The 13,021-nt window shown below is 44.3% G+C and overlaps 1 protein-coding gene across 1 annotated transcript in view; it reads right to left on the bottom strand.

The window, feature by feature from the left end:
- Positions 1-13,021, bottom strand: part of plce1 (phospholipase C, epsilon 1) — an 819,762-nt gene that overhangs the window by 217,655 nt on the left and 589,086 nt on the right. The window contains exons 5-7 of the mRNA XM_085994810.1: positions 11,578-11,723; positions 9,834-10,092; positions 8,724-8,932 (exon numbers count right to left, since the gene is read on the bottom strand). Of these exons, the coding sequence (XP_085850936.1) occupies positions 8,724-8,932; positions 9,834-10,092; positions 11,578-11,723 (614 nt within the window). The remainder of the gene's footprint in view (positions 1-8,723; positions 8,933-9,833; positions 10,093-11,577; positions 11,724-13,021) is intronic.

Raw genomic sequence — 13,021 nt, 5'->3', positions numbered from 1 at the left:
TTGCCAGTACATTGAGTCATTTATTTTTTCCACTGCTAATTTTGTTACCACATGTCAGTGCGGCATCGGCAGCGGGTGGAGGCGGAGCAGCGCGGCAGAGCGACTACAAGAGGCCCCAGAGGCTCAGGTAGGCCTCAGTACGGCATTGGCAGCGGGTGGAGGCGGAACAGCGCGGCAGAGCGACTACAAGAGGCCCCAGAGGCTCAGGTAGGCCTCAGTGCGGCATCAGCAGCGGGTGGAGGCGGAGCAGCGTGGCAGAGCGACTACAAGGAGGCCCCAGAGGCTCAGGTAGGCCTCAGTGTGGCATCGGCAGCGGGTGGAGGCGGAGCAGCGCGGCAGAGCGACTACAAGAGGCCCCAGAAGCTCAGGTAGGCTTACCAATCTCCAATCTCAGGCAAGGAGAGAGGTAAAAAGTATTCAAGGTGTGACGTCACCACAAAACAGGTAGGTGATTGGTTGGAGTATTTCTCTCGTTTTAAAACTTTAAGTCTGTGGTTTATAGTTTTTAAGGTTGCTGTGGTGTACCAAGGCCTTTCTGGTGCAGAGTGACTGTTGGTAAACCATTTAACTGGTGTAACTATTTAACTGATTTAATTTAAATCCAATTAATTAAAGGGGATACTAGCATCTAAAATCGGGCAGAGGGTGTCCATAACTAACAATAAAAAATTTAATTAATTACATAGAATGGAGCAGGTGATGTGTTACTGTTGCGAGATGTGGGAGCCGGTGAACCCCATTGAGGCTCACGGTGATTACGTCTGTGACAAGTGTCTGCTGCTACAGGAACTCCAGCTCCGTGTTGATGAGCTGGAGTCTGAGCTTCAGACACTGCGACACATCAGGGAGGGGGAGAAGTACCTGGACTCTGTGTATCAGGAGGTGGTCACACCTATGAAGTTAAGTAATTCAGATGTAGCCCATGGTCAGGGACAGGACGGTGTGACTACGAGTGAGGCAGGTACGGGGATCCAGGAGGTAGAGCTGGAGGAGCCGCAGCCCTTGCTCTTGAGCAACAGGTTCGAGGTTCTTACTCCCTGTGGGGACAGGAGCAGGGACTGCAGGGAGGATGAGCAACCTGGCCACAGCACCGTGGAACAGGGGGCCATTCAAGAGGGGGGAGTAAATAGAAATGTTGTAGTGGTAGGGGATAATATTATTAGGGGGATAGATAGAGTTCTCTGCAGCCGAGAGCGAGAGTCCCGAAGGCTGTGTTGCCTACCCGGTGCCAGGGTTAAGGACATCTCGTCTGGGCTGGAAAGAAACTTGCAGTGGGAGGGGGTGGATCCAGTTGTCGTGGTCCATGTTGGTACAAACGACATAGATAGGACTAGGAAGCCGGATCTGTTAAAGGAGTATGAGCAGCTAGGGGTCAAATTAAAAAACAGAACCTCAAGGGTAATAATCTCTGGATTATTACCTGAGCCACGAGCAAATTTGGCTAGGACAAATAAAATTAGAGAGTTAAATGCATGGCTCAAAGGCTGGTGTGGGAGAAATGGGTTTTGCTTCCTGGGACACTGGCACCAGTACTGGGGCAGGAGGGAGCTGTTCCATTGGGACGGGCTTCACTTGGCCAGTGCTGGGACTAGAGTCCTGGCGGATCATATAACTAGGGCTGTAGAGAGGGCTTTAAACTAACTAGTGGGGGGGAGGTTCCTAGAGAGCAAATAATAAAAATGACAACAGAGAAGGTCATAGACTTAGGTAGCAGTGGGGAAATTAAAAACCAGAGCGTGTCAGGAAGGGGCAGAAGGTATGGAGTAAAAGGTAAAGTAATAAAAAGGGCAAAAGCAGGAACTAAGTGTCACAAAACATATTTGAAAGTTCTCTATCTGAATGCACGTAGCATTCGTAACAAAATAGACGAGTTAATGGCACAAATAACTACATATGGGTATGATCTTGTGGCCATTACAGAAACATGGCTGCAGGGTGACAATGCCTGGGAATTAAACATACCAGGTTATTTAACGATCAGGAAGGACAGGCAGGAAGGAAGGGGCGGTGGGGTGGCTATGTTAATAAAGGAAGGAATCACTGTAATACAGAGAAATGATATTGGGTCAAAAGATCAGGATAATGAAACAGTTTGGGTGGAGGTAAGGAATAATAAGGGGAAAAAAACACTAGTGGGCGTAGTCTATAGGCCTCCGAACAGTTGCAACTCTGTTGGACGGAGTATCAATCAGGAAATAGTTGAGGCTTGTAATAAGGGAGCATCTATAATTATGGGGGATTTTAACTATCATATTAATTGGACAAATCAAATTGGGCAGGGCTGCCTTGAGGATGAGTTCATTGAGTGTATTAGGGATGGGTTTCTTGAGCAGTATGTAACTGAACCGACCAGGGGGCAAGCAACCTTAGATCTGGTCCTGTGTAACGAGACAGGATTAATTAAAAATGTCCTAGTAAAGGATCCCCTTGGAATGAGTGACCATAACATGGTTGAATTCCATATTCAATTAGAGGGTGAGAAGGTTGGATCTCAAACAAGCGTGCTAAGCTTGAATAAAGGAGACTATGAAGGTATGAGAGCGGAATTGAGTAGAGTGGATTGGGAAAATAGATTAAAGGGTAAGACGATACATGATCAGTGGTGTACATTTAAGGAGTTATTTTACAACTTCCAAAAAATATATATTCCACTGAGAAGAAAAGGGTGTAAAAGAAAAGACAGCCATCCGTGGCTAAGTAAAGAAATTAAGGATAGTATTCGACTAAAAACAAGGGCATATAAGGTAGCCAAATCTAGTGGGAGGATAGAGGATTGGGAAAACTTTAAAAGACAGCAAAAAATAACAAAAAGATTGATTAAGAAAGGGAAGATAGATTATGAAAGTAAATTAGCAAAAAATATAAAAACAGATAGTAAGAGTTTTTATAGTTATATAAAAAGAAAAAGGGTGGCTAAAGTAAATGTTGGTCCCTTAGAGGATGAGACCGGGAAATTAATGGTGGGAAGTATGGAGATGGCAAAAACACTGAATGAATATTTTGTATCAGTCTTTACAGTAGAAGACACTAAGAATATCCCAACACTGGACAAACAGGAGGCTAAAGGGGGGGAGGAGCTAAACACGATCAAAATCACTAAGGAAGTGGTACTCGGTAAAATAATGGGACTCAAGGCGGATAAATCACCTGGACCTGATGGCTTACATCCTAGGGTCTTGAGGGAAGTGGCGGTAGGGATTGTGGATGCATTGGTAATAATTTTCCAAAACTCCCTGGACTCAGCAAAGGTCCCGGCAGACTGGAAAACTGCTAATGCAATGCCCTTATTTAAAAAGGGCAGTAGACAGAAGGCTGGAAACTATAGACCGGTTAGCCTAACATCTGTGGTAGGTAAAATATTGGAGTCCATTATTAAGGAGACAGTAACAGGACATTTGGATAATCATAATTTAATAGGACAAAGTCAGCATGGTTTTATGAAGGGGAAGTCATGTTTGACAAATTTGCTGGAGTTCTTTGAGGAAGTAACATATAGGGTGGATAAAGGGGAACCAGTGGACGTAGTGTATTTAGACTTCCATTTGACAAGGTGCCACAGAAAAGATTATTGCTTAAGATAAAAAATCACGGGATTGGGGGTAATATTCTGGCATGGATAGAGGATTGGCTATCTAACAGAAGGCAGAGAGTTGGGATAAATGGTTCATTCTCGGACTGGCAATCAGTAACTAGTGGTGTTCCACAGGGGTCAGTGCTGGGTCCCCAACTCTTTACAATCTATATTAACGATTTGGAGGAGGGGACCGAGTGTAACATATCAAAGTTTGCAGATGATACTAAGATGGGAGGGAAAGTAGTGAGTGAGGAGGACATAAAAAACCTGCAAAGGGACATAGACAGGCTAAGTAAGTGGGCAGAGATTTGGCAGGTTGAATACAATACTGGAAAGTGTGAGTTTTTGCACTTTGGCAGGAAAAAGCGTAGAGCAAGTTATTATCTTAATGGCAAGAAACTGGAAAGTACTGAAGTACAAAGGGATCTGGGGGTCCTGGTGCACGAAACTCAAAAGGTTAGTATGCAGGTGCAGCGAATGATTAAGAAGGCCAATGGAATGTTGGCTTTCATTGCTAGGGGGATAGAATATAAAAATAGGGAGGTATTGCCTCAGTTGTACAGGGTATTGGTGAGACCGCACCTGGAATACTGCATACAGTTTTGGTGTCCATACTTAAGAAAAGACATACTTGCTCTCGAGTCAGTACAAAGAAGGTTCACTCGGTTAATCCCGGGGATGAGGGGATGGACATATGAGGAGAGGTTGAGTAGATTGGGACTCTACTCATTGGAGTTCAGAAGAATGAGAGGCGATCTTATTGAAACATATAAGATTGTGAAGGGGTTGGATCGGGTGGATGCGGGGAGGATGTTCCCGATGATGGGTGAAACTAGAACTAGGGGGCATAGTCTTAGAATAAGGGGCTGCTCTTTCAAAACTGAGATGAGGAGGAACTACTTCACTCAGAGGGTGGTAGATCCATGGAATATGCTGCCCCAAAAAGCTGTAGAAGCTACATCATTACATAAATTTAAAACAGAAATAGACAGTTTCCTAGAAGTAAAGGGAATTAAGGGCTACGGGGAGCGGGCAGGAATTTGGACATGAGTCTAGGTTCGGATCGGTCATGGCCCTGTGGGTAGCGGAGCGGGCCCAGGGGCCGTGTAGCCTGATCCTGCTCCTATTTTGTGTGTCTAATTCTGTTAGATTCAGGAGATGGTTCTGTGATAGTAGATTGGCGGTTAGGATCAGATCAGCCATGATCTTATTGAATAGCGGAGCAGGCTCGAGGGGCCGATTGGCCTACTCCTGCTCCTATTTCTTATGTTCTTATGTTCACTAATTTTGATTAAAACTGACATGTTTCCTATTTAGGAACACTTGCCTCTCCTGTGACTCTAACTTGTATTGTGCAATAATTCTCAATGCAACAGAATAGCTTCTAAACCCAAATTAGAAAGAAACCACAGAGCTGAATGTAGTTGAAATCCCATTGTACATTCAAGCCTCAGTTTTAACTTGAGGCATGAGTGCGATGTGCAGGGTCCGGGCAAGCGGGAAGCTTCCGTCCCAGCACCACATGCGGGCTTGGAACGATTTTAGCTCCAGGGCTCATTTCAATGTTGGAGGTGAGGCTCCCGCCCGAATCACTGCCTTGGCGGCAGACACGATTCCAGGAGGCAGAAGCCTGCCGCTGCCCCCCTGCGGGAACGGTTCCTGGCACTCAGGTAAGTGATGATGGGGGGTGTTTGCGGGGGGGGGGGGCACTTGGTCAGTGGAGTGGGGGGGGAACAAAACCTTGGGCCTTTCCTGCCCTGGATTTCCCCTTTTCTCTGACCGGGATGCCCCCCAGATTGCCCCCCACCCCCCATCACCACACCATAGTCCCGGGGACCGTTCCCACGAGACCCCAGTGACGGCCTCCAGCTGCCTGAAACCTGGGAATTAAAATGGTGGCGGGCGAGAGTGCAATGCGAATGGGGAAGTAGGTACTCCGCCCTATTTTAAACCCCTGCACACCCCATTCTCATCGGGCACAGGGGGCGTTAAAATCAAGGCTTCAGCTTGATACCCTTGGGTATGTAAACACCACAAATTCAAATGTCATGGCAGCCGGTTAAACAAGCCTGAAAACATCTACTTCACACACAAATTTGTTAGTTTTTTTTTGTTTGCGGACGATGCAGAAAGGCAGAAGTTCAACTTACAACACTGAAGTTGATTCTGAAGTTTTCTTCACTCTTGTGCTTCAGAAATAAAAGTATGGGAGAAGATAAGGCACAGAAACAGAGGACCACGAGGATCGTGATGAAAAAAGAGTCAGTTAGACAGCTGATGAAGGAAAATAAGTACCAGCTGAAGGGTTGTTAAATGCAAAATAATCCAATAGACCAAACACCTTCAGAGCTAATATAGTAAAAAAAAATCTCTCAAACATTTGGACAAGTATGTTTTGCATTTCACAGAACTTCACAGAAACCCCACAGTGCAGATAGAGGCCATTTCGGCCCATCGAGCCTGCACCGACACATATCCCACCCGATCCCCGTAACCCCACATATTTAATCCCCCTAACACTAAGGGTCAATTTATCATAGCCAATCAACCTAACCCGCACATCTTTGGACTGTGGGAGGAAACCGGAGCACCCGGAGGAAACCCACGCAAACACGGGGAGAATGTGCAAACTCCACACAGACAGTCGCCCGAGGCCGGATTCGAACCCGGGTCCCTGGCGCTGTGAGGCAACAGTGCTAACCACTATGCCACCGTGCTGCCTCATTGTTGGCTGTCTGGATTCAATTTGTGCCCAGCTGCTCATGATTCCCAATCATCTGGTCAGAGGTATTGGTGAGACATGAAATAATGCTCGTTTAGAATAGTTTAATGCTAATAGCCTTGCAGTGCGGTGCCTTCATAGTCAAAGCATTTATTATATTGTTGGACCCAACTAATTTCTGCTTTCTTGCATAAATCCATGGTGACAGTCAGGGGACAAGATCTGACGTTTTTAAATCTTCTCCCTTCCTCTGTAAAGAAACAAAGACTTGCATTTATATAGCAGATTTCATGACCTCAGGGTGTCCCCAAAGTGCTTTACAGCCAATGAAGTACTTTTTCTTTGTAGTGTGGTCACTGTTGTAATATAGGAAACGCAGCAGCCAAATTGCACACAGCAAGCTCCCACAAACAGGTAATGTTTTTAATGTTGGTCGAGGGATAAATATTGGCCAGGACGTTGGGGAGAACCTGCCTGCTCTTCTTCGAAATAGTGCCGTGAGTTCTTTTACGTCCACCTGAGAAGACAGACGGGGCCGCGGTTTAACGTCTCATCCAAAAGACTGCACCTCCGACAGTGCAGCTGTACTGAACTAGAGTGTCGGCCTAGATTACGTGCTCAAGTTTCTGGTGTGGGGCTTGCACCCACAACCTTCTGACTCCGAGGTGAGAGTGCTACCCACTGAGCCACAGCTGTAGCTCTATCGCTGCATACAGAAAAGAAATGCCCTGATATTTCTCTCCAGAAGCCCAATACAACCATCTCGCAGAGCAACAATATTAAACTTAGGATTTAAGAAGTTAAAAATGTATATAATGTTATATACAAATTTCACTCGACTGTCAAGTGTGCAGGACTCTGTTGGAATAGTTTAATGGCTGACCTTCATTGATGTGTAAAAACTTAATAAACCAAAGCTAAAATTTATTCACCCACCAACCCCTTTTCCTCCCCCCAAAAATGACAAAAATGTCCAATTTTTATAAAAGGAAGGATGCAGACAAGCCTAGATTTGTATTAGTTTAATACTGGCAGTAACCTAGTTATTCTAATGCCAGTGGTAACCCCTCTTGTGTTAACACCAGTGGTAACCCTGTTATTCTTACCCTGGAAGTAATCCTGTTATTTTAAGCAGGTTACCGTCAGCATGACAATAATACCAACTGGGAAAATCCAACTGTGTGTGAATGCTTATTTAAAAAAAATTGAGTTGTAACATTGATGATTTGGGGCCAGAATGTTGTTGGTTTGTACATGCCTAACATAGATGTCCCAGTGCAAGGCTAAGGAGCTACCGCACTTTCGCCTCTGAAGGTTGTGGGTTCAAGTCCTTGAGCACAAAATCTAGGTTGGCACTTCAGTGCTGCACTGTCAGAGGTGCCATTCGGTTAAAACAGGTCCCATTCATCTGCCCTGATAAACATGAAAGACGCTAAAGAACCTAATTACAAAGAGTGACTTAAATGTCCCTACTAATTTATCCCTAAAAAAAAAACCCTGATACAGCGTGTTGGCTTAGATATGAAACAGATTAACTTACAGCTGAAACATATCCGCGTGTTACTAACTTTTCCATACCCTTGCACTAGCACAGAAAGAGGCATCTTTTCCAGTTAGGTTGAGCGACGGATGCACTCCCTCAGACTTTGGACAGCCCATTTGAGAAACTTCCAGAGTTTGCAGAGCAGGCTCCCTACATGACATGCACGCCTACCACTGGAAGCTCGCTCAGTGGGAATGGGGGAAGGCTTGAGGTTTCCTGTGGTACTACAGCTATGTAAAGGGCTGCAGCAGCCATTGAAAGGGAACAAGACCAATGTAGAGGTGAAACTATTTCTGGTTGTCCAAATAATCAGGATGGCAAAAATAAAAAATGGGCACAACTTCCAAGGTGGCAAAAAATGTATGGAAGTAGGAAATGGTAGAGACACCCCGCTCAAAATAAACACCTCACTTCAACAAAATAAAGCTGCACCCTGAAATCAATTTACCATAACGCTACACCTAACATTAACCCTAACCTGTAGCACGGCCCAAACCCAAAGACCAAGTTCCCCAACCCTAACCCAGGAAGGTTTTGTCCTGGCTGCATATTATAAGGCTACCAGAAGCAATTGGAAGCAGAAGGGAGTGGCATAAAGGCTGCCAGGAGTGATGGCAAAGTGGGAGGGAATGGCAGAGTGACGAGGTGGCTCAGCCAGAAAATCTTTGCAGAATTTTGTGAGGTCCAACAGCCAATGAAAATCTTTGAGCAAATGAGACATCAGTACTATAAGCAGCACAATGTGTTACATCAAACTTTTGTATGTTATTGGGTAGGGGAGTTGTTTGATATGGTTGTCTTGTTGAGCTGTGTCTGCAGGAGTATTTCATATACTGCAATGGATAAAATTATAAGTGCCATTCAGAAACTGTTCCAATACTTACTGATATTTGCTTCTGTCTTTGAACGAGTTCTTCCGTGAAGTGCAGCCATCACTGGTACTTTCTTCTCCTTCCTCGCACTCCAGGCTTCTGTTACAGCTTCGAATAGTCTGGAGAATGTTGTTTACTGTGGACTCTTTCTCTGTATTGTTTAGTCCGTCTTTTCCAATCCGTTGCAAAAAATGGTCCTGGCCATTGTAGTCTGCAACAAACTGGAAACATCCATATCCCTTAGTGAGTGTTGGTGGCTGATAACCCAGGTGACAAGTACACAGTAAACCCAGAAGTGACATCTGAGAAAGACTGAATGTCAGCTAAAGACCAAATTCAGTTAGAAATCTCCTTTAGCGCAGGTCAAAGCCCGAGCCTTGTGGAACAACTCCATGTATTTAGGGCAGCCAAAGTGGCTTTTGCCTGTAAACAGTTAATCGCTTTACATTCTACGCTTCAAATGGTCCCTATATAAAATTCACTATGTAAGTTCAGTGGAATCCTATCATCTACACAAAGCTTGAGAAGAAAGTTACAAGTTACCAGTCTTACACAGACTTAACAGGTCAGCTATACTGTTTATTACCACATGTAAGAAGCAAAAAGATATGATAAACAAAAATTAGATCTACCATCCCAATAATATCTCCCTTACCTTTCCACCCAGAAACCTTATATCTGCTAACGCACAAATGTCCCATGTAAGTAATGCAATGGCTGGGTTTTCCAAGAGGTTCGAAGTGTTCCACGAAGTGAGTATGCAAGATTACTCCCCACCCCATTAAATGGACTGAGAAATGCTGATTTTGTAAATAGCATTTTGCATGCAAAGGTAGCATAAATTAAACAATAGAACAAAAAAATAAACACATTGCTTTTTTAAATATTTTATTCATTATCAACTCTGAAATCCATTATTTTCAATTCGAATTGAGAGTCACTTTTGGCTGCTTTGAGTAGAAAAATTAAATAGGTATCATGCATCAGAAAATGTGTGAGGAATTTCTTACTCCACAAGTTTAAATTGCCTCCAGAACCAGTCAGGATAAATTCTACTGCTACATGAAGTAAATTGATCTTCACGCACCATTTGTTTTCATTATCCGTGCACAGGATTCTTACCTCGATGGTGTCATCCTGAGAGTCGCAGCGTGAGTGAAATTTCATCAAAGTGGCTGCACCATCTAGGACATCACACAGCTCCTTCAGGAACACTCCGCAGAAGGGAACCACTTTGCAGCCGGGGATATTCAGTGCACGGCTTACCACTTTCCGGTATTCAGACGACGATTCGTGTTGTGCCATAGCATCTTTCAGGCTTCTCATTGTTTCAATATCAGACTGGTCCATAAATTGCCACATCTTCAGAACCTTCCTAGACCTGCAAGAGAAAGACTACCAAACTGTATCGAGTGATATTTAAAGTACCTTTCATTGATGCTGTGCCCCAAAATGTTGGTGAGTATAAAGGCCAGGACATTTATTCCTCTGGAAAGTTATTGCCACAACTATGAATTAACGCTGGAGGGAGAAAGTAATAATTCACAGTACATCTATGAGGTCAACTCCACAGTCAATAAACAAACTTGTACACGTTCAGTTGATTCAACTTAAGAGAAAGAGGAATCAAAAGAAGTCCTCTGATAGGCTCAATGACAATTTTCCCCAATAGAACATTACCAACAAGGAGGCCACGATGTTGCATATAAGACTGTACTTGGACTAGGATAGGGATAGGCCTGTACATGGACTAAAGTGAGGATGGGCCTGTACTTTGGACTAGGGCAGGGATGGGCCTCTATTTAAACTGGGTGGGATGGGCCTGTATTTGTGTAAAAGGACCATCACTTTTTCCTTGTCACTAAAATGATCAAAGACAGAATTGTGACACCCCAGTCACCATGGTTAATTACCTCATCGAGGGTGAAATTGGTCTTCGGCAATAGTGCAAAACTGGCAACAACCAATGGCCAGCTTGCTTTAAACCCTGCCAGATTCTCTCTTCCATTGACGTCAATCGGCTGCCGATGCATTAGCGCCTGCTTTGCTCTACTGCCATAGACCAATTTAACAGCCATCGGGATAAAAATTCATTTGAGCCTGTTTTGGCACTCAAACTCGGGGCTACGAGACCAGCCTGCATCTGAACCAAGGGCACGAGGTTCAAACAAAATTGGGCCTCGGGCCTCATCAACATGACGGTCAATCTGCAGACATTAGGTGCCTCATTAACATATTAACATAGGCTTAACCCCTGATTTAGGCTTCCGCCTGAGACGCCTATAAAATGGGCCCCATGCAAATTTGGCGCAGGCCGTCCAACTGCTAAACTGGCATGCTTTGTGCCCGAAGAATATACACAATGTCCTAACCCCATCATCTCTTATCTTTTCAAGCTCGGTGGTGTCCTGCACTGAGCCTTGGCCCTTCACATTGGTTCTTCCAAAGAAAACACAACCACATAAAAGCCATGATGTTGGCAATACAATTCCTAAAACCAGGGGAATGTTACAGCACTCAGGGTGTAGGAACTGCACAGTGGAAATGCAGAAAGAGTTCGTTCCTGCAAAATATGTAATACTTGGGTTGGAAATAATGATGGTAAAATTGTTTGGTTGTGAAATCCACTGTCACATAAAACTACTCCTTTTAATATAAAAGTATGGAGTAATCTATTAATTCTCCTAAATTCTTCTTACAATTCCTGTCAAACAACTGGAGCTGGTTTGACCTAACTTATCTAAAGCAATATTTGAGCAAGTGCCAAAGCCCAATTCGTGATCAAAGTGGCTTGTATATAATACGGAAAAATGTATTCTGATCTTAACTTTGAATCTACTCCAGTGAAGGAATGAATCAACAATACCTGAGGCCTGCCAGGAATTCCATCACTGCATTGTAATTACCCATGTTCCAGCAACACTTGGCCACGTGGACCAAGTAAGAGAACACTTCCCTCTTCTCCTCCATGGAGCCGGCAGTCAGGATCAGCCATGTCACCCAGGAGCTCACCTGAAACATGATGGGTTTGCTTTTAGTGAGACACTAAATACCTAAACTGTTTCATCCATTATCAAATCTACCAATCGCACCATTCGTTGCTACAGAAACGCCCACATGAACATGCGCACTTGATCCGTACATTATTCTGGTGACAGCACAGAATTCAACTGGCAATGCCTATTAAACAGAAACTTTAATCTCCTCGGAAAATTTGTGCTCATCAGGGTGTGGAATGATGGTGCTGGGGAATCGAACACTTTGCATTTAGAACACCCATTGTCAACAGGGTCATGTGTAGCCACATAAAATGAAGAGTTAATCTGCCGGTACTCTGCCCACATGAACAGCTCGCACTCCTCCATTTCCCACACCAGCCATTTCCAAATGACATTGCCAATTTAGTGCTGTATCGCTGTGAGCCCCTATGGACTGGGAATTGTGTTGATGTTGTCCAGCCCCCTTCACATAGGCCAGAGACAGAGAAGTTTTCATCTCATCAATCCAGTTCAAATTTAAACTCATGTCCCACAGGTCTAAACCAGTATACTACCCATTGCCCTCCTACTTGAATATTGATTGGGAAATTTACTGTGCAAAGAATAATAGGAGCCCAATTAACATGTAATTGCCATATGTACTGTGGCAATATTATCTGGCTATATGTGGGGAGTGCATTAGTGAACCAGTTGGGTTTTTATGACAGTCCAACAGTTTTATGATCACTTTTACTGATACCAGCTTTTATTTCATTAAATGGAATTCAAATTCACAAACTGCCATGGTGGGATTTGAACTCATGTTCTCTGGATTATTATTCCAGGCCTCTGGATTACTAGTCCAGTAACACAGCCGCTACACGATTATATGGGTGTTACGCAGAGCTTTCAGCCATCGCCACACCACATCACCCGTATGTCCAACAAGCCTGCTGTCCTTGTGCCTTCTTCAAAGAGCTGTGTCACATGATTGTCTCAGAATGACACATTTTTTAGAACAGTGCATTGAGGTAAATTATTTTCTAGAATGGTTGCATACCATTTGCACATGATGGAATAATACCGTTCTTATTTAGATGTTGACTGATACCTTTAGCCTCTGCTCACTGTGTGTGGCTAGGTGTATGGTGACATAGAGCTTCCTTAATGGAACATTAAGGAGGTCACGGTCCATCATCAAAGACCCTACCCACCCCAGCCACAGTCTGTTCGCCCTCCTGCCATCTGGGAGACGCTACAGATGCATTCGCACCCGAACGACCAGATTTAGGAACAGCTTCTTTCCCAGGGCTGTCATCCTACTGAACTCCA

Source organism: Somniosus microcephalus, chromosome 8 (genome assembly GCF_052327205.1).
Source record: "Somniosus microcephalus isolate GS21.2 chromosome 8, FLI_Smic_1.0, whole genome shotgun sequence".
In the NCBI taxonomy this organism is placed as follows: domain Eukaryota; kingdom Metazoa; phylum Chordata; class Chondrichthyes; order Squaliformes; family Somniosidae; genus Somniosus; species Somniosus microcephalus.
Note: the sequence above shows the minus strand (reverse complement) of the source record. Positions and strands in the feature narration are given on the sequence as shown.